Source organism: Entelurus aequoreus, linkage group LG26, assembly GCF_033978785.1.
Source record: "Entelurus aequoreus isolate RoL-2023_Sb linkage group LG26, RoL_Eaeq_v1.1, whole genome shotgun sequence".
In the NCBI taxonomy this organism is placed as follows: Eukaryota; Metazoa; Chordata; class Actinopteri; order Syngnathiformes; family Syngnathidae; genus Entelurus; species Entelurus aequoreus.
Window position 1 is genome coordinate 39244325 of NC_084756.1, and position 23493 is coordinate 39267817.

The 23493-nt window shown below is 38.0% G+C and overlaps 1 protein-coding gene across 1 annotated transcript in view; it reads left to right on the forward strand.

Moving 5' to 3' along the window:
• Positions 1-23493, forward strand: part of LOC133643542 (guanine nucleotide-binding protein G(s) subunit alpha-like) — a 103192-nt gene that overhangs the window by 66836 nt on the left and 12863 nt on the right. The window contains exons 6-11 of the mRNA XM_062038174.1: positions 17277-17331; positions 20896-20969; positions 21081-21139; positions 21216-21336; positions 22725-22855; positions 23221-23288. Of these exons, the coding sequence (XP_061894158.1) occupies positions 17277-17331; positions 20896-20969; positions 21081-21139; positions 21216-21336; positions 22725-22855; positions 23221-23288 (508 nt within the window). The remainder of the gene's footprint in view (positions 1-17276; positions 17332-20895; positions 20970-21080; positions 21140-21215; positions 21337-22724; positions 22856-23220; positions 23289-23493) is intronic.

Sequence of the window (23493 nt, forward strand, 5' to 3'; positions counted from 1 at the left end):
GTTCTTTGGTCAAAATGTTGCATAGATTATGTTTTACAGACCATCTTCAAGCCGCTTTCCGGAAGTCACTTCAGGATGCGGCATTTTGTAGCCGGGTCTTATTTACGTGGCTCACCTTGGACAGCGTCTTCCCCCGTCATCTTTGTTGTAGCGGTGTAGCGTGCAGTGTCAGTGTCAAAAGATAAAGCTAACTGTTTTAATGACATTCAGACTTTACTTAAATCAACAACGGAGCAGCATCTCCTCATCCGTGGCTCACTAGTGCAACAGCAACGCCGGAAATGTGTCCCGTCAAATAACGTCCGACCAGAACGCTCTAATAACGAAATTCCGTGGGTGAATTATGTAAACCCACTACACGGGTAGATTTTAGTGCTTCCATAGCGAGTCTACTGACATATATAAGTTAGAACTTTAGGATGTCTTCTTCTAATGGATTTATTACAATCTTTGCAAGCTGGCTAATGTTTGCTGTGGTCTGGAACAACATGGCACACTGACAACTATCAGAAATGCAGCCAATATTGTGTCATAAAACATGGAAAAATAAACTAAGTACACAGAGGACATAAGTAAAGGAAATTAAATGAACAAACGAGGCATGATGATGCAATATGTACATACAGCTAGCCTAAATAGCATGTTAGCATTGATTAGCTTGTAGTCATGCAGTGACCAAATATGGCTGATTAGCACTCCGTAACAAGTCAGCAATATCAACAAAGCTCACCTTTGTGCATTCACGCACAGTATAAAACGTTTGGTGGACAAAATGAGACAAAGGAGGAGTGGCATAAAACACGTCGGAAAAAGTTGTACATGTAAACAAACTATGATGAGTTCAAGGATCGCTGAAATTAGTAGGACAAAACGGGGCTTGCCAAATATTCTCATCAGTGAAGCATGTATAATATAAACAGTGGGATTTCTAACAACTAGGAAGGTTTGGGTCATGTTTGTTCTCCTGCAGAAAATATATTAAAACAAAAAATATATATATATATTTTTTGCAAATATTTTTATAGAATTTTACACTTCAAAAAATTAATACTTTTTTCTTCATCTTTTTCCATTTTCACACATCTCTGAAAGAGGTCCAGGGAGCCACTCGGGCGGCGCTAAAGAGCCGCAGGTTGTCTAGTAGAACAGGCGAAAGTTAAGTCGGAGAAAATGCAGTCGTTTATAAATTATTTTATGTTTCTCTGCGGCCCGGTAGCAAATGCGTGACGAACCGGTACCGGTACCCAGACCGGTGGTTGGGGACCACTGCTGTAATGTACTATAATGCATATGTAATTCATCTTAGTACATTTTGTACAGTTGTATACTTGCTTAATAAAATTAAATTTAGAAAAAATCACTCTCGAGTCTCAACCTAAATAAATAAACGCTGGGGTCGGGCGTCGAAATGTCAAACTCCCAACTTTCATTCTGCATCTGATCCAAATGTTGTGATTTTGGCGCAACATGAATGCAACGTGGAGAATCCCATTTAGCATGCTCTGTCAACTCTCATCACATCAGGTTTTCATTAGCTGCTGCATGGGTTTTGGGCCCAGACCATAACCTCCCTTTTAGCTATTCAAGTGCCTCTGCTTCCTCTTATGCCTTATATGTCTTCTCCGACATAGTCGTCTCAGTTATGGATCTAACGCCGGGCTGTGTGGCCAGACCGGAAGTGCTCCCCTCCCCCCACCTCTCCTCTCTCTGTGTTCTTATGTAAACGGAGAAGAAGCAGAGAACTAGAGAGAGGGGAGCGCACTATTTTTAGCACCGGCGGCCTGCAGAAGGAGAAAGAATGAGCGAGTGTGTCGAGAGAGTGAGACCGGGAGAGAGAGGGACAATTTGGGCATTATCGATAAAGGTTGCTGCTGCCGTTAAATGTGATCATCGAGCCTTGATCAACACATGGGAAACGTCACGGCAACCCCACTGCATACACAGTAACCAAACTATTCTTATTTTTTATGTGCTTTGAGCAATTTCGGCTTACAAAGGGAAAACGGGGAACCGGTTGAAGTTGCAAGAAGGCTCGTTTCCCCCTACAGCAGTGTTTTTCAACCGCTGTGCCGCGACGCCGTGAGATACAGTCTGGTGTGCCGTGGGAGATTATCTAATTTCACCTATTTGGGTTACAAATACAGTGTTTCCCATAAACTGCCAAGATACCTGTGGCGGTGGGGGCGTGGCTATGGGCGTGGTTGCCATGACATCATCGAGTAATTTGCATAATTTACTACAATGATTTGATTTTCTCTAAAAAGGCTCAAAAAATGTATACTTACTAATTAATAATAACAGTTTTGTTTTAAACGTCCATCCATCCATCCATCCATCCATCCATTTTACAATATAATTACAACACTTTATGTACATATTTATATACAGATTTGAACAATAAGTTATTCACTGAAATATATTTATTAATTGTGGTTCTTACAAAAAATATACCTTATAAAATATAAAAGCTAAAATGTCTCAAAGCTATGCCCCTTTAATTAGTGCATACTAAATAATTTAACTTTAGCCTACTACTACAACCATATTATTTACCAGCAACATAAAGTGAAACAGAGGCAGAGGTGTCCTGCCACAGTCAGTAACAAATAAACAGAAAACAGTAGTGATGGTAGATGGACACAGAGATTCATCAAACATCTGATCCACTGAACAAAGAGCTCCAAAAATCTTGAACTTTAGACTACCATCAGTTTTACTCCCTACACTTAACCATGTGTTTCCTACTGCCTGCAGACTTTGCACCCTTTGTTATATACACATGTTGTGTTTCTAATATAAATACATTTAATAAAGTCAAATACAAATAAGGCAACAAGAGAAGTATCCTACACTTCTCTTTTGTAAAGTAAATCTGAACAGCCGATATGGGCATCTACATCAATTATATGATTTGCCTGAGAAGCTGGAGAGGACAAAAAAAAAAAAAAAAAAAAATTTTGTGGCGGACGTAATTCTTTCGTGGCGGGCCGCCACAAATAAATGAATGTGTGGGAAACCCTGAAATATTTTTTGCAAACCAGTAATTATAGTCTGCAAATTATGTGTTGTTGTTGAGTGTCGGTGCTGTCTGGAGCTCGGCAGAGTAACCGTGTAATACTCTTCCATATCAGTAGGTGGCAGCCGGTAGCTAATTGCTTTGTAGATGTCGGAAACAGTGGGAGGCAGCGTGCAGGTAAAAAGGTGTCTAATGCTTAAACCAAAAATAAACAAAATGCGAGTGCCCCTGAGGAAAGGCAGAATTGGTGTTTGTTTGCAGTCTTATAAATTGGTACTACTTTAGCTATTTTCATTTTGTTTGGGAATTGGCACATTTGAAATGACAAATTGCTAATATAAGTTAATTGCCCTGAAATGTCTTCAATAACTTTTCTTATCGCTTTCATATCTGTTCCGTGACAATCAGTTTAGGTCTTGGATTTGCGTTTGAAACTGAAATAATACAAAAAGAATGCCGCAGTAAGTTAATAATACTAACAGACATTTGCAAACGTGCTAACTGTGCTAGCTTCATTACATTATGATAGCTTGTGCAAATAAGCATGAAAACACTCCTACAGACGTCACACAGTTGACGGTTTAGTAAGTAAGGATTGTATTAGTTATACTGTAAAACTTACAAACGTTGCTTGGAGTGATGAATGAAGAATCCGAGTAGGAACGCTATGGATGATTAGAAGACGGGACGGCACTCCTACTTCCGGTTTAAAGCTTTAAACAGCAGGAAACACAGTAGGCATTCACCCAGCAGCACCTGCAGTGAGCGAACCCATCCAAAAGATGTCGTCATTGCACAAACAATAACACACCATTTCAATGTCATTGCATGTGTTTAATGAAAACGATTTGCCTTATGGCCATCAACAAAGAAAAAAGCCATAAATTAGCCGGACCGTTTTATAAGCCGCAGAGTTCAAAGCGTAGGCAAAAAGTAGCGACTTATAGTCCAGAATTTACGGTAATTGTTACACCCCTAGTATTTATCCGGAATTCACCATTTGTATTTATTAAATACAACAGCATGTGGACCATCCAACCATTTTCTACCATTTGTCCCTCTCGGGGTCGCGTGGAGTCTATCAGTCAGCCTATACCCAGGTGAAATTTATCCTTAAAGGCCTACTGAAATGAATTTTTTTTATTTAAACGGGAATAGCAGATCCATTCTATGTGTCATACTTGATCATTTTGCGATATTGCCATATTTTTGCTGAAAGGATTTAGTATAGAACAACGTCGATAAAGTTCGCAACTTTTGGTCTCTGATAAAAAAAAAAACCTTGCCCCTACCGGAAGTAGCGTGACGTTGTCAGTTGTTCACTCCCTCATATTTTCCTATTGCTTTCAACACAGCTAGAGCGATTCGGACGATTACCCCATTAATTTCAGCGAGGATGAAAGATTCGTGGACGAGGAACGTTAGAGTGACGGACTAGAATGCAGTGAAATACATATTTTTTTTCGCTCTGACCGTAACTTAGGTACAAGCTGACTCATTGGATTCCACACTTTCTCCTTTTTCTATTGTGAATCACGGATTTGTATTTTAAACCACCTCGGATACTATATCCTCTTGAAAATGAGAGTCGAGAACGCGAAATGGACATTCAGTGCCTTTTATCTCCACGACAATACATCGGCGAAATGCTTTAGCTACGAGCTAACGTGATAGCATCGTGCTTTAACTGCATATAGAAACAAAAAAAATAAACCCCTGACTGGAAGGATAGATAGAACATCAACAATACTATTACGGTTAATGCTTTCCAGGCTGGCGAAGGTTAACAATGCTGTGCTAACGACGCCATTGAAGCTAACTTAGCAACCGGACCGCACAGAGCTATGCTAAAAACATTAGCTCTCCACCTACGCCAGCCAGCCCTCATCTGCTCCTCAACACCCGTGCTCACCTGCGTTCCAGCGATCGGCGGAAGGACGAAGGACTTCACCCGATGCGTTTGGCGGCCCGGAGACGTAGGAAGTCAAGGTGAGGTCGGCGGCTAGCGCGTCTGCTCTCCAACAAAGTCCTCCTGGTTGTGTTGCTGTAGTCCGCTGCTAATACACCGATCCCACCTACAACTGTCTTCTTTGCAGCCTTCATTGTTCATTAAACAAATTGCAAAAGATGTCCAGAATACTGTGGAATTATGAAATGAAAACAGAGCTTTTTGTATAGGATTCTACGGGGTACCATAACTTCCGTTAAACTGACTTCGTCACGCGCATACGTCATCATACCGCGACGTTTCAGCCGGATATTTCCCGGGAAATTTTAAATGTCACTTTATAAGTTAACCCGGCCGTATTGGCATGTGTTGCAATGTTAAGATTTCATCATTGATATATAAACTATTACACTCTGTGGAAACGCTCCCCACCCACACTGCTTGGTGCCTCGTCTGACCTGCTGTGACGTAGACTACCATAGTAACTAGTAGGGTTGTACGGTATACGGGTATTAGTATAGTATCGCGATACTAATGAATCATATTCGGTACCATACCGCTGCTGAAAAGTACCGGTCTGCCACACCCTAAGATTTTTTGTCAAAATAAAGCCAATAATGCAATTTTTTCTGGTCACCTTTATTTAGAAAAGTATCGAAAAGTATCGAAAAAATATTGATATCAGGACAACACTAGTCACTAAAATATCATGCAAAAGCGCAGATTCCAACCATTGAAATACTTTGTATGGTTCAAGACTTACGGTCATTAGAAAACATCACTGCACATCATAATGGCAGCTACAGTTTCCATCTTAAAGATCTAAAAAAAAATATTTGGGAATGTCCCGCGGGCCAGATTGAAAAGCTTTACGGGCCGCATGTGGCCCCCGGGCCTTAATTTGCCCAGGTCTGGGTTAGAGTGTCCGCCCTGAGATGGGTAGGTCGTGAGTTCAAACCCCGGCCGAGTCATACCAAAGACTATAAAAATGGGACCCATTACCTCCCTGCTTGACACTCACCATCAAGGGTTGGAATTGGGGGTTAAATCACCAAAAATGATTCCCGGGCGCGGCCACCGCTGCTGCTCACTGCTCCCCTCACCTCCCAGGGGGTGATCAAGCGTGATAGGTCAAATGCAGAGAATAATTTCGCCACACCTAGTGTGTGTGTGACAATCACGGGTACTTTAACTTTAACTTTATATTCTCTACAGTACTTGTCTTTTACATTATACAATGTTTGTCAGTTTTACTCCTGTGATTATTTTTATTATAGTAGTAATGAAGTATTGTGAAGTTTTGTTTATCATATATCCTGCACTTATTTATGAAGAACACATGAATAGCTTTACTATATTACACATGATTGATGCTTTTCTTATCCTATTCAAATTAATGTATGAACATATTAAACGCAGCAAATGAGCAGTCAATCAGTAACTGCTTCAATAACTGATTCAATAAGTTCTGTTTCTTCCTTGTTCCATTCTGACATGTTGAATTGTGCCTAAACATGTGATGTTCCTTAATGTAACTAAGCATGTTGGAAATGAACTCAACCATCCGCTATTAATAGTAGAGGTGGTCCAATAATAAGATGGATTAAATAATGGTGGCTGCCACAGTTACAGAGCTTTGCGCGCCTATCATGCAACCTGCCAGGTTTATTCTGGCTGGAGCGTACTTCAAAAAGACTAAAATAGTATTTACATGACAAGATAAAGCAGGGTGTATATTTAACTCTCTGTGTTACATAGTTCTGCATTATCGTTGGCATGGCCTGTAAACAACTCCGGCAGTCTTTACACAACATTATGACAGCCAGAACAAATATTAACTGTAAGCTTTTTAGTTATTAGCTTACATGGCTCAACTATAAATAAAGCAAATACATTTTATCATTTAGATGAACTGAGCTAGTCAATAATAAACCTTCACCATCTTATTCACTGACATTTATCTGTACATTTCCAAACAGAACAATAAAGTTTTATACTGTTCATACGCACACACACACATACATGCATACACACACACTCACACACACACTTCTACTTATCTACCGCAAATAAACTGTGATACGAGGTATTAAAAAAGAAAAACTATGTTCATTTTAATCATTGAAGTTGGAATTTTAGATCTAATTTAACATTTCCAGAAAAAAATACATACTAATTGTAATAATGCATTGATATTATCTTATTGTAAATTATTTATAATATTTATGTATACGTACACATATATGTGTGTGTATATGTGTATGTATATATATATATATATATATATATATATATATATATATGTATATATATATATATATATATATATATATATATATATATATATATATATATATATATATATATATATATATATATATATATATATATATATATATATATATATATATATATATATATATATATATATATATATATATATATATATATATATATATATATATATATATATATATATATATATATATATATATATATATGTATGTATATATATATATGTATGTATATATATATATATATATATATATATATATATATATATATATATATATATATATATATATATATATATATATATATATATATATATATATATATATATATATATATATGCTCCAGCGCCCCCCGCGACCCCGAAGGGAATAAGCGGTAGAAAAAGGATGGATAGGGTTGGGTATCGTTTGAATTCGAACGATTCCGATTCCGGTTCTTTGTTTCGATTCCGAGTCCTGACGATTCTCGGTTCCGATTCTTTTAAGAGGCAGGGTCAAAAAAAAATTTAGGATATTTTAAATGAGCTAGCTAACCTACAGTCTTTCTGAATGAAATAGTCTGACATTCTCCATCAATTTTAATTCTATTAACTTTTTATGAACTTTACTATAAATTCCTCACAGGGCTGTTTTCAACTAGAATATAAATATCAAATCTATGAACTTGAATATAAATATTATAAATTATGAATACATTTTCCCAGGGGTACACTTTCCTCAAGAGAGCTTTATTTTTGAAAACCTCATGAAAACACATTTACACATAAGTGTATCATGCTGCAGGAAACCTCATGAAAACACATTTACACATAAGTGTATGATGCTGCAGGAAACCTCATGAAAACACATTTACACACACAAGTGTATGATGCTGCAGGTTCTTAAAAATGTTACCGTGCTCCCACTGATGGGCTAACCTGGTGCAGAAAAGCAAATAAACAATAAGAAACAACTTGCAAAACCCAGTCCAGATTAGCAGCAGGTACAGTATAAAATCAGAGACAGTTCTTGTTTAGGAAAATGACCATATCCGCCTTCTCAGGCAGGATGCGTGAGCGTTCTGGACAGATAGTGTCTCCTGCTGTGGAAAATACACGTTCGCTGGGTGTGGAAGAAGCATAAATAGGAGAAAGCGCGATCTGACAGCAAAGGATAAGTCTTTTGTTGGTTCCACCGGACCACCACCATGCAGCAGGGTCGTCAGACATAAGTATCGGTGGAACGTCCTGGTACATCTGCAGCTCTCTCTCCACTCGTTTCTTGATGGACATGGAGCTTTGTTATTTCGCGGTTATTTCATTTTTTTTTGTAAAGTAAAGCCACACTTTCGACCGCCGACGCCCGCTATCCATGCTTGAGCTTGACTGACTCGCTCGGCTATGCTAACACTTCCGGCGGTGGGCGCTTCTTCGTTGGTGTTCAACGTCTTCTTCTTCCGGTTCGGCGGGCATATTTTTTTCTTTTTCTTTTTTTTTTTCTGGTCGGCGGACTGGGTATCGAAAATAGGAATCGAAATTTAAACTTTTGAACGATACCGGGAGAATCGGAAAGTTAGTCCCGGTTCCAATCGATACTCGATACTCGATACCCAACCCTATGTATATGTGTGTATATATGTATGTTTATATATATGTGTATGTGTATATATACTTATGTTTATATGTATGTTGTATATATATGTATATGTTGTATATAAATGTATGTTTGTTTATATGTATACTGTATATATATATATATGTATGTATATATGTATATGTATGTATGTATATATATTCACATATATATACACATACATATATATTTTATATGTATGTGTATATGTATGTATGTATGTACTTTTTTTCCCTGTGTTTTTGAGTATATACAAAACCTACTGAATATGTATTAAGTACACAGTATTGTTTGTATATTTAATTGTAATGTATAGACTAGGAAAAAATATGAAATATAAATACATTTTAAAAAAAGCACAACTTAATCACTAAAAATATATTTTTATTTTAAAGTCCATCTAAAAACAAAACTCAAAACATTTATAACAGAATCAGAATTATAGTAATATTTCAAATATATCTGCTGTATAATATACACCAGTATAGTCAGTTAACATTTGAATATTACCTTGAGTAATATTATAATATTGAATGATGATGATAATGCAATATATAACATTTATTTAAAATACTGCATGTAACTAAAAAAAAATTACTGTAAAGGGCTGGTAGTTACAGTAAAAACTAACGTTGCATGCTTCAGGAAAAACAATGGTTGAGTCAATGATGCAACAACAAAACAAGAATATTATTTGCAATTCAAAGCAAATCATGGCAGAAAAAAACAAAACATTGAAACGTTATGAGGCCGGTTGGGGCAGAAAAACAGTTGCATAATGAATTGCACTTTGGATTGTTGATATATCCTAACGCTTCCATGTTGTCAGACAACAGAAGCTCTGGCGGCCGATCCTTAATCAAACACACACAAGCGTCCAGAGAGAGAAAGGAGCAGGAGAGAAAATAGAGAGGAGGCTGTGTCTGACATTACAGCGCTGCTCCAAAAATAGCTCCCCGGCGCCCTGGCCTCCAGCTTGGTTGTCATGGCGACCGAACCACATGGGCTATAAATAGACAATCGGCTCCAAATCTTGTGCGAGGGGAGCGAGGCCAGCGTGAGGGGGAGAGACAGACATGGAGGCAGAGAGAAGGAAGGATGCAAGGAGAAGGAAGAGTAAAAGGAGAAAGGCTTAGAGACAAAAGGGAGACTGAGAAAGGAGATGACGAAAACAAGTTCTGGCCACTTATAAACAATCAGAGAGTTAGACTTAGGAAGGAAGCTATAGTCGAAGTTTTGGAGGACACAAATTAAGCCGAAAGTGCAAGAAGTTTGTGTCGCTCTTTGGTTCCCGCTGGCCGTGAGTCACATGCTCCATCACTATGGTACATGTATTCCTAATCTGATTTTTCGCTACGGTACAGAGGCGCATTCAGTGAGTCACAGGAACTGCTCATAGTCACGCGTCTACTCCCTAAACCAATTTACTAGATATCCGCTTATTCACGCCTTGGGATTTCGCATTGTTGCAGATTTACTTTCTATGCTTTAAATTGTAAACAATTCCGATTTTTAAAAGTAACCTAAGTAGACAACAGTTTGACGGCGCTATATCTGCGAGGGAAAAAAGAGCAATGCAGCTATGAATCCTGCAGAGGGCGCTGTCTATCCAGCCAATTCACACAACATTTTCCAGCAGGAAATATGCAATGGCAAGATGTGATGTTGTGTAATTGCACCTTTTGTAAGTACAATACTGTGTACTGTATGCCTGTAATCTGTAAAACCGAATTCAAAATGTGAGAGGCATATTATTATATCATACTTGCCAACCTTGAGACCTCCGATACCGGGACGTGGGGGGTGGGGGTTGGGGGGCGTGGTCGGGGGTGGGGCGGGGGCGTGGTTAAGAGGGGAATATATTTAAGCTAGAATTCACCAACTCAAGTATTTCATATATATATATATATATATATATATATATATATATATATATATATATATATATATATATATATATATATATATATATATATATATATATATATATATATATATATATATATATATATATGTGTGTGTATATATATATATGTGTGTGTATATATATGTGTGTATATATATATATATATATATATATATATATGTGTATATATATGTGTGTATATATATATATATATATATATATGTGTATATATATGTATATATATATATATATATATATATATATATATATATATATATATATATATATATATATATATATATATATATGTATATGTATGAAATACTTGACTTTCAGTTAATTCTAGCTGTATATATATATTTATTTTATCATACATATAAATAAAAGAAATACTTGAATTTCAGTGTTCTGGAGGCTATCCAGTAGATGGTATTGTCCTGTTTAAGAGTGTCACAACATTGCTGTTTATGGCAGAAGAACTGCTTTACGGTAGACTAAACGTGACTGCTGTTGTTGTGTGTTGTTACCGCGCTGGGAGGGACGTTAATGAAACTGCCTAACAATAAACCCACATAAGAAACCAATAACTCGCCCTCGATCATTATACACTTATGACGTCATTGGGCAGGCAAGCTGTTTACATTGTGGGAAAGCGGACGTGAGAACAGGTTGTCCCCACTCAGGTCCGCAAAGAGCTGGAGAGGGCGTGGCCTCCAGCTCCGGCTGAATACCGGGAGTTTGTCGGGAGAACATTTCTGCCGGGAGGTTATCGGGAGAGGCACTGAATACCGGGAGTCTCCCGCTAAAAACGGGAGGGTTGGCAAGTATGTATTATATGGTTTTGAGTAGAGGTGTGCCGATATCGCAGTCCCATATAAGCAAAAAACAAGTATGGGATGATATCAACTTGCATCTAAAATGTCCAATATCATCTCCAATACAAGCAGTCCTGCAGCGTATTTACTTTGGCAAAGCCAGTTAACATCCAAATGTCCTTCAATAAGCACACAAGGTTGGTCTTTTCCTGTATTTCAGTCAAGTTATTTTACAAAAGGTAAACATGGTGGGCTAAAGGCTACTAGGAGTGAGCAGTAGAGCACAAAACAGCACACAAGCTACACATACGTAATAAATGTCCTTAATTGAGCAACATTGCAGTATAAAACACAACGTTTATCAATGCAAATAATTATAGTTGCATATTACAGTATATTCCGGAGTATAAGGCGCACTTAAAATCCTTTTTTTCCCCTCAAAACTCGACAGTGCGCCTTATGTAAGGAATATGTTTGGTTGAGCTTACTGACCTCGAAGCAATTTTATTTGGTACATGGTGTAATGATAAGTGTGACCAGTAGATGGCAGTCAAACATAAGAGATGAGTGTAGGCTGCACCGTTTGATGTGCTTCAACATAGGAGTATTATTATGGTGTGTGTATAAGGTAAGACATATTATCTGCCGTTTTGTTTCGCAATATTATGCAAAAGCAACTTTTCTTACCTTCTAGTACCTGCTGATCTGTACTTGGGATCTGCATGAATCCTGAAAAATTGCGCGCGTCCGCCTTTGTAGTCCGTGACGACACCGCAGTCGATAAGCTTCTTCTTTTTCTCTATGTTCTTGTTATGTGGCATTCATCCTCCGCTGCTGCCATTTCTAATATAAAGTAGTGTAAAGTTCTTACTTATATCTGTCAGTAAACTCGCCATGAAAGCGCTAAAACATACCGGTGTAGTGAGTTTACATTATTCACCCAAGGAACTTTAGTTATTAGAGCGTTCCGGTCGGACGTTTTTTCTTGGGACACATTTCCGGTGTTGTTTCCGGATGACAAGATGCTGCTCCGTTATTGATTTAAGTAAAGTCTGAATGTCATTAAAACAGTTAGCTTCATCTTTTGACACTTCTTTCACCGCTGCCGAAGGTGAGCCACGTAAATAAGGCTGCCCACAAAACAGCGCATCCGGAAGCGACTGTCAAAAAGCGGCTTGAAGATGATCCGTAAAACATAATCTATGCAACATTTTGAGCAAAGAACCACCATTACATGTTATGTAGACCACAAGGAAGTGTTTTACATTTAGAAAAAATAAATAATAATATGACTCTTTTAATGCGCCCTATAATCCAGTTTGCCTTATATATGAACAAGATCAAAAATAGACCATTCATCGGCAGTGCGCCTTATAATCCGGTGCTCCCTATGGTCCGGAAAATACAGTACTTACAGATGCCAAGTCTCAAAGGCAGAAGGGTATTAGAAAGTAACCAGTAAGAAACGTGTCCGCACCTTGAGCTGAACTTAATGAATTATTGTGAGCACTCTGTGTCACCAAAAAACAATTTCCACTCTACTTCGACATAAAGATAACATATGCCCATTACACACTGCAAAAAGTCAATGTTCAAAAACAAGTAAAAAAAAATACAAAAATTAGGGGTATTTTATTTGAACTAGGCAAAATGATCTGCCAATAGAACAAGAAAATTCGGCTTGTCAAGATTTTCCAAAACAAGTAAAATTAGCTAACCTCAATGAACCCAAAAAATACCTTCAAATAAGTATATTCTCACTAATAACAAGTGCACTTTTCTTGGTAGAAAAAAAAAGAGACCTTTTTGCTCAATATGTTAAAAAATATTCTTAAATTAAGTAAATGCTAGTGCCATTATCTTGACATAATGATATGCGCTCACATCATGATTTTTTTTTTCATGCTTGAAGTAAGAAATTATTACTTTAAAAATGTAGTTTTATACTTGTGAGTGTTGATGACACAGCTTTGCAACAGTTGATATTCTCGTTTCAAGCATGTTTTACTCAATATAGGTCATACAATCTCAGCAACAAGCTGTAATATCTTACTGAGATCATTTAGGACCAAAACCCTTAAAACAACTAAAAGACTCTAACATAAAATCTGCTTAGTGAGAAGAATTATATTATCAGACAGAAAATAAGCAAATATCACCCTTATTTGAGATATTTAATCTTACTTAGATTTCAGTTTTTGCAGTGCAGGCGGTTAATAATAAATAGGTTAGTGTTTTTCATACCATTGTTGTCTAATTTTATGTAATCAAACATTTTCTAACACATTACAAAATAAATAAAAGTAGGTATGATTCATGCTGCTATTGTAAACATATCAATATCGGTATCGGTCAATACTCAAGGCTCGGAAGTGAAAAAGTTGCATTGGGACACGCCTACTAGAGCAGGGGTCCTAAACTTCTACGTCACAGAATAGCAAACATACAATGAGTATTCCGTTTGAAAGGAGATGTGCTTTGTGCTTGTGTGCTTGTGTCAACTTCCTAACCGCTTTTATTGGGTTCCATAAAAGTCTTTGTGGTTGGACCGCTCGGTCGCGGCCCCCCAGAAATCCCCCACCCCAACTTCTGCCCTCACGTTCCTGCCAATGTGCTACCTGCAGCCCTCTTGTCACATTTCACTGCTGCCTGCCACATTCCCGCTTACTTCATGGGGGTTGCATACCTGCCCACCCCCATCTCTTTTTTTTCTGCTTTCTTTCAAAAACTTTCCCACTGGTATTTTACTAGGGCAGCACGTCTTGTCTTCGCTCTATGCTTGGTAATGTTTACTAGTAGTAGTACATTCTACTATAATAATTTCTATGTATTTTTAATTACACTGCAAAAACTGAAATCTAAGTAAGATTAAATATCTCAAATAAGGGTGATATTTGCTTATGTTCTGTCTGATGAGATAATTCTTCTCACTAAGAAGATTTTATGTTAGTGTTTTAAGTGTAAGATATTACAGCTTGTAGCTGAGATTTGATGACCTATATTGAGTAAAACATGCTTGAAACTAGAATATCAACTGTTGCAAAGCTGTGTCATCAACACTCACAAGTATAAAACTACTTTTTTAAAGTAATCATTTCTTATTTCAAGCATGAAAATACAAATCATGACTTAGATACAATTTTGTCTCAAATTTAAAACGGATGACAGCCAAATGGACTTTGCTGTTTTATTTTCAATGAAACATTAGAAAATACGTACTCATACAGTAGTACAGTTGGCACAGTACAGTAAACGGACAGTTAATATTCAAACATTTAACATGTGACATTTCAAACTATTTTGAACAGAAATAGTTCATGCACATTCACAGGGGCGCGGCTAGGGATTTTGGGCCCCATGAAAAGAATCTTTACAGGGCCCCCAACACAGCGGCAACATTTTTTGATGCTATTTTACATACAGTTACGCATTTTAATGGTATTTTTGACTATCATTACCATATTTTTGAAAGAATAACAGCATCACAGTTGACATTATTTTTTCTGTATTATAATTTCATCATCATTAGGGGCCTCTCTGGGGCCCCCTCCATCATGGGCCCCTAGAATCCGTCTCCTTTACCCCCCCTTTTCGGCGCCCCAGCACATTCAGATGAATTCTTCAAAATTACAATTAAAAAAATTTTGGCCGGGGGCCGGGCTGTGTATATGCACACTAATTGACTGAAAGAGCACATACTTGGCGCGATGATGTCATGTTATCGATGGGAAAATGCATTTTTAGACCATATGATTTGCCTGAGCGGCTAGGAGACCCCGAGAGTAACAAGCGGTTGCCTTGTTGCCTTTCCATTAAGAACAATAAATTAGTTTTTAGTGTAAGTTTGCTGGTTTCAAGAAATGTAATGCTGAGCGCATATCATTATGTCAAGATAATGGCACTAGCATTTACTTAATTTAAGAATATTTTTCAACATATTGAGCAAAAAGGTCTCTTTTTTTTTTCGACCAAGAAAAGTGCACTTGTTATTAGTGAGAATATACTTATTTTAAGGTATTTTTGGGTTCATTGAAGTTAGCTAATTTTACTTGTTTTGGAAAATCTTGACAAGCCAAATTTTCTTGTTCTATTGGCAGATAATTTTGCTTAGTTCAAATAAAATACCCCTAATTTTTGTTTTGTTTTTTCTTGTTTTTGAACACTGACTTTTTGCAGTGTAGTAGTATTAGTATTTTAGTGCTTTACGACATAATAATAAAACATACATTAATTTTTGACAATGTAACTTTCTAATACTGTCATTTTTAGAGACTATTAATTGATAACATTTGCATGGATTTATTTATCAAGACATTGCAGAGGTCATTAAAATATGTATTTTTCATTTTTGTGGCTAGTAGACGTTTCCAGCCACTTTTTATATTCAGATTAATATACAACTAGAGCCGTGGTTCTTAACCTGGGTTCGATCGAACCCTAGGGGTTCGGTGAGTCGGGCTCAGGGGTTCGGCGGAGGTCAAGACACACCCGACTCATCGTGTAAATAAAAACTTCTCCCTATCGGCGTATTACGGATACGGCAACAGCAGAAGTCACACTGATTTGCGGGTGTGTAATTTGTTGTGAGTTTATGCACTGTGTTGGTTTTGTTGTTTGAACAAGGTGATGTTCATGCACGGTTCATTTTGTGCACCAGTAAAAAAAACATGGTAACACTTTAGTATGGGGAAAATATTCACCATTAATTAGTTACTTATTAACATGCAAATTAGTAACATATTGGCTCTTAACTAGTCATTATTAAGTACTTATTAATGCCTTATTCGGCATGGCCTTATTATAACCCTAACCCTCTAACCCTGGCCCTAACCTTCTAACCCTAACCCTAACCAAATAACTCTAAATTAAGTCTTTGTTACTTAGAATATGTTCCCCTAGTGTCCAAAAAACTCTAAATTAAGTCTTTGTTACTTAGAATATGTTCCCCATACTAAAGTGTTATCAAAAACATACAACTTTGTCTGGAATTTGAAAAAAACCCAAACATTTCATTTTTCACTAAAGAAGGGTTCGGTGAATGTGCATATGAAACTGGTGGGGTTCGGTACCTCCAACAAGGTTAAGAACCACTGAACTAGAGCTTAAAATGTATTTAATATTTTCATTGTCATTTGCAATGTGTCTGGATAAAAGTAAATAATTTTTAATAAAAAATGCATGACTGTTTATTACAAATCCAGACATATGCATGAGTTGGGTATCCATGCTAATCAGCATTGACAGTGAGGATGCACTCAAATGTGTGTCTTCTAAACCTGTAAAAAATATCAACAGTGTAATGTGTAAGGTTGCCAGACGCAGGTTTCAGTCATGGCGAAAATGCCGTCTCTTCTTTCAAAAAGCGCAATCTCCATTGGAATAATTAACAGGCATTCTACACGGCATTCTAAAAGTCATTGTAGGCGTGCATACCTACCCCCCCCCCCCACACACACACACACACACACACTTACTACAGCGGCTCCATTGACTCTCCTCTCGGGTCTGACAGAGCCAAATGTTGCTGGTGACTCAGAGCGGCTGCCTCTGATCACATTTTGAATTACAGCGCACACCACCAGGTGGCCATCAGCGGGATCGGCGTCCTCTTCCCCCCACCCCCAGCACTGTGTATATATATATGTGATATAATTTTAAATCTGTCTGTTTTTGCTCGTTTTTGCAGCTTCTTAGACCGGGTGGACGTTGTCAGACAGCAGGACTACACACCAACTGACCAGGTGATAACTTAACTCAGGGGTGGGCAACCCAAAATGTTGAACGAGCCATGGACCAAAAATACAATAAAATAATCTGTCTAGAGCCGCAAAAAATTAAAAGCTTTGTATAAGTGTTATAATGCAGTGTTTTTCAACCTTTTTTGAGCCAAGGCACATTTTTTGCGTTGAAAAAATCCAGAGGCACACCACCAGCAGAAATCATTAAAAACAAAACTCAGTTGACAGTACAAAGTCGTTGTCGCAATCGTTAGATATGACTTTAAAACATAACCAAGCATGCATCACTATAGCTCTTGTCTCAAAGTGTGTGTACTGTCACCACCTGTCACATCACACCCTGACTTATTTTGAGTTGTTTGCTGTTTTCCTGTGTGTAGTGTTTTAGTTCTTGTCTTGCGCTCCTATTTTGGTGGCTTTTTCTCTTTTTTTTGGTATTTTCCCCTGTAGCAGTTTCATGTCTTCCTTAGAGCGATATTTCCCGCACCTACTTTGTTTTTATCCTTCTTCGTGGGGACATTGTCGATTGTCACGTCATGTTCGGATGTACATTGTGGACGCCGTCTTTGCTCCACAGTAAGTCTTTGCTGTCGTCCAGCATTCTGTTTTTGTTGACTTTGAAGCCAGTTCAGTTTTAGTTTTGTTCTGCATAGCCTTCCCTAAGCTTCAATGCCTTTTCTTAGGGGCACTTACCTTTTGTTTATTTTTTAGTTCTTGTCTTGCGCTCCTATTTTGGTGGCTTTTTCTCTTTTTTTTGGTATTTTCCCCTGTAGCAGTTTCATGTCTTCCTTAGAGCGATATTTCCCGCACCTACTTTGTTTTTATCCTTCTTCGTGGGGACATTGTCGATTGTCACGTCATGTTCGGATGTACATTGTGGACGCCGTCTTTGCTCCACAGTAAGTCTTTGCTGTCGTCCAGCATTCTGTTTTTGTTGACTTTGAAGCCAGTTCAGTTTTAGTTTTGTTCTGCATAGCCTTCCCTAAGCTTCAATGCCTTTTCTTAGGGGCACTTACCTTTTGTTTATTTTTTGTTTAAGCATTAAATACCTTTTTACCTGCACACTGCCTCCCGCTGTTTCCAACATCGACAAAGCAATTAGCTACCGGTTGCCACCTACTGATATGGAAGAGTATTACACGGTTACTCTGCCGAGCTCCAGACAGCACCGACACTCAACAACAACACATCATTTGCAGACTATAATTACTGGTTTGCAAAAAAATTTTTTTTACCCCAAATAGGTGAAATTAGATCATCTCCCATGGCACATCAGATTGTATCTCACACTAGTGTGCCGCGGCACAGTGGTTGAAAAACACTGTTATAATGAATGCAACACATGATGTAAGTGTCCATGTTAGCTATATTGGTCTACTATCAAACGCTGACGGAAATCTTCGTTGACAGAAATGTTGTATTCTAATTTTTATTCTACACATTTTTGCAACATTGGAAAACATTAGTAAAATGGAGGCTTCTCACAGGATGAGATAACTCCTGGAAATTACTGGCTTTTAATGGCCAAAGGTATAGATGTGTGTCCAAGTTAAATGAAACGGCAGGCTGTCTTCTTCTAATGGATTTATTACAATATTTGCGAGGTGGGGGACGTTTGCTGTGGTCTGGAACAACATGGCACTCAAACAACTGTGAGAAATGCAGCCAATATTACACACAGATAATGTGTCATGAGGCATGCAATAATCAATTAAATACACAGAGGACATAAGTAAAGGAAATTAAATGAGCTCAAATATACCAACAAAGGAGGCATAATGATGCAATATGTACATACAGCTAGCCTAAATAGCATATTAGCATCGATTAGCTCAGTCATGGATTGACCAAATATGCCTAACAAGCAGTCCAGCATATCAATAAAATCAACAAAGCTCACCTTTGTGCATTCACGCACAGCATAAAAAGTTGGGTGGACAAAATGAGACAAAGAAGGAGTGGCATAAAACACGTCTTTCTGTGGCAGCATCGGAGAAAGTTTTACGTGTAAACAAACTACGATGAGTTCAAGGATCGCTGAAATTAGTAGGACAAAACAGTTGATAAGTTTCCCAGGAAGAGGGTCAAGTAAACATGTTGTTTGTTTTGTCCCATTTACAAGTCGCAGGAGTTCCTCTAATGTTATTTCTTCAAAAAGAGAGATTATTTTGGAGGTCAATATCTGTTGTACATACATTCGTGTCTGCGTTAATAGAACCCAGGTGGAGCTGGGAGGCGTTATCTTTAATCTCCTTTCTAATGAGTTCAATATTCTTAGTAAAGAATGTCACTTTATAAGTTAACCCGGCCGTATTGGCATGTGTTGCAATGTTAAGATTTCATCATTGATATATAAACTATCAGACTGCGTGGTCGGTAGTAGTGGCTTTCAGTAGGCCTTTAAGGACTTAGTGCCAAAAATCCCCTACCCAAAGATCCTCTATAAGACAAGAGCATGATGTTGTCTTTCCTGCAAAACACAAATCAAAAATCCTCTAAACGACAGGAGCACTTTGCTGTTGATACCCATCCATCCATCCAGCCATTATCTACCGCTTGTCCCTCTGCAAAACCTAAATCAAAGATTCTCTATCTGACATGAGTGCTCTGCTGTTTTATAGGGTGGAATGAAAAAAGAAAAAACTAGTCAAAGATCCTCCATATGGCAGGAGCCCTCTGCTGACTTCACCGCAAAATGCAAAGTATAGCTCCACAATATGACAGGAGCTCTTTTTTAATGTCTTTCCTCCAAAAAAAAAAGCTAGTCAAAGACCCTCAGTATGGCAGGAGTCTTCTGCTGTCCTTGCGCCGAAATCGTTGTCAAAGATCCACTCAAAGACAAGAGTGTTCAGCTGTTTTTAGGCACGCACTGAAAAAAAAGCAAATGAAAGATCCTTCATTAGGCAGGAGCCCTCTGCTGTTTTGAGAGCAAAATGCAAGTCAAAATGCGTGTTTCTCTTTTTAGATACTTAATGTCTAAAAAGCTAGTCAAAGATCCCTAATTTAACATGAGCCCTCTTGTCGTTAGCAAATGGTAAATGGGTTATACTTGTATAGCGCTTTTCTACTTTCAAGGTACTCAAAGCGCTTTGACACTATTTCCACATTCACCCGTTCACACACTGATGGTGGGAGCTGCCATGCAAGGCCCTAACCACGACCCATCAGGAGCAAGGGTGAAGTGTCTTGCTCAAGGACACAACGGACGTGGCGAGGTTGGTAGAAGGTGGGAATTGAACCAGGAACCCTCAGGTTGCTGGCACAGCCACTCTCCCAACTGCGCCACGCCGTACCCCAGGAATGAAAACAGGAGTGTACTGTTGTTTTAAGGACACACTGGAAAAAAAAACACTAGTCAAAGATCCCCCTTAAGGACTTTATTTACTTACCCCTATTTGCCATCAAAGGTGGTATCACAAAAAAAGCCAAATAAAAAGCAAAACACACAATACCTTCTTGTTACCACAATAGTGTGCGTTTGCATTAGTTACCTGTCAAATACACACAATTTGTGTGGTGCACTGTTGCTATTGTGCGTGTCTTTGATGGAGTGTGCTTCTGTTTCAGGACCTGCTGAGATGCAGAGTGCTGACGTCCGGCATCTTCGAGACAAGATTTCAAATAGACAAAGTCAATTTTCAGTGAGTAGCTTTACTTAAGCTCTGTTGCTAGCGTGCGCATAACAGGAAGTGAAGCACCACCTTCAAAAAAGCAAGGCAAATGAACAGGTTGTCGTTTTCCTACCCACGCAGTATGTTCGACGTCGGCGGACAGAGGGACGAACGTCGAAAATGGATCCAGTGTTTTAACGGTAATCTTGCTCGTCACGTCGCATGATCGCCATGCCGCCGGCTTGTCTGACAACTGGTTCTTCTCGTGCTTTTCAGACGTGACCGCCATCATTTTTGTGGTGGCGAGCAGCAGCTACAACATGGTAATCAGGGAGGACAATCAGACCAACAGACTACAGGAGGCCCTCAATCTCTTCAAGAACATTTGGAACAACAGGTCAGATCCATATCCATATATATATATATATATATATATATATATATATATATATATATATATATATATATATATATATATATATATACACAGTATGTATATATGTACACTACCGTTCAAAAGTTTGGGGTCACCCAAACAATTTTGTGGAATAGCCTTCATTTCTAAGAACAAGAATAGACTGTCGAGTTTCAGATGAAAGTTCTCTTTTTCTGGCCATTTTGAGCGTTTAATTGACCCCACAAATGTGATGCTCCAGAAACTCAATCTGCTCAAAGGAAGGTCAGTTTTGTAGCTTCTGTAACGAGCTAAACTGTTTTCAGATGTGTGAACATGATTGCACAAGGGTTTTCTAATCATCAATTAGCCTTCTGAGCCAATGAGCAAACACATTGTACCATTAGAACACTGGAGTGATAGTTGCTGGAAATGGGCCTCTATACACCTATGTAGATATTGCACCAAAAACCAGACATTTGCAGCTAGAATAGTCATTTACCACATTAGCAATGTATAGAGTGTATTTCTTTAACTAGTTTAAAGTTATCTTCATTGAAAAGTACAGTGCTTTTCCTTCAAAAATAAGGACATTTCAATGTGACCTCAAACTTTTGAACGGTAGTGTATGTTTATATATGTATACAGTATGTATATATGTATGTGTGTATGTATATATATACATACAGTACAGGCCAAAAGTTTGGACACACCTCATTCAATGCGTGTTCTTTATTTTCATGACTATTTACATTGTAGATTGTCACTGAAGGCATCAAAGCTATGAATTAACACATGTAGAGTTATGTACTTTAATAAAGGTGAAATAACTGAAAACATGTTTTATATTCTAGTTTCTTCAAAATAGCCACCCTTTGCTCTGATTACTGCATTGCACACTCTTGGCATTCTCTCAATGAGCTTCAAGCACACCTGTGAAGTGAAAACCCTTTCAGGTCTTGAATCTCATCGAGAGAATACCAAGAGTGTGCAAGGCAGTAATCAGAGCAAAGGGTGGCTATTTTGAAGAAACAAGAATACAAAACATGTTTTCAGTTATTTCCCCTTTTTTTTGTTAAGTACATAACTCCACATGTGTCCATTCGTAGTTTTGATGCCTTCAGTGACAATCTACAATGTAAATAGTCATGAAAGTAAAGAAAACGCATTGAATGAGAAAGTGTGTCCAAATGTTTCAACAAAATTAAACGACTGAATGAATATTCTCTAAAACTGGTGATTCTATCATTTTTGCCAGGGTTGTACTGTATATACGTACTATACATATGTATGTTAGCAAGTATTATTGCCCTATCCTGCTTGACTTTATAAATTATCTTCAGTCCCACCACATGGAAATCCTGGCACTCACTTTTCATTTGTCTGGGCAGGTGGTTACGGACCATCTCCGTCATCCTCTTCCTGAACAAACAGGACCTCCTCGCTGAGAAGGTTTTGGCAGGGAAGTCCAAAATCGAGGAGTATTTCCCTGAGTTTGCACGCTACACGACACCTGATGACGGTAAGCGGACATTTTTAAATGCCACCTCAGTTAAGAACAAGGGGGGAGGTTCATTCTCCAGTCTGTGGTCCTTGCTGGCCCACTATTAATATTGATTTTAGCCATATAGTGGCTTTAGATAAAGCTACACTTGTATGTTGAAGGCAAAGAAGAGGAAGAGTGCATTCTTCTTTTATTTACATTATTTATCTCCCCTTGTCTTCCTTGTAAACATTATTTACATTCTGACATAAAAGAAAAGCTAGCCAATCACTTGTGAGAATGTCATACTTGTACATTAGCATCTTATGCTCAGGTAAAGTGCTCAGCCAAGTACTAGCTCGTGTTTAGTCAACACACAGTAATCATGCTTGTCGTTCAAACAGCAATACCGGAGCAGGGTGAAGATCCACGCGTCACCAGGGCAAAGTACTTCATACGGGATGAGTTTCTGGTATGTTCATGCTTCAGGTTTTACCAGTTTGAAGTCACTCAATTTCCTTCATATATATTTGAATATATATATACACTACCGTTCAAAAGTTTGGGGTCACATTGAAATGTCCTTATTTTTGAAGGAAAAGCACTGTACTTTTCAATGAAGATAACTTTAAACTAGTCTAAACTTTAAAGAAATACACTCTATACATTACTAATGT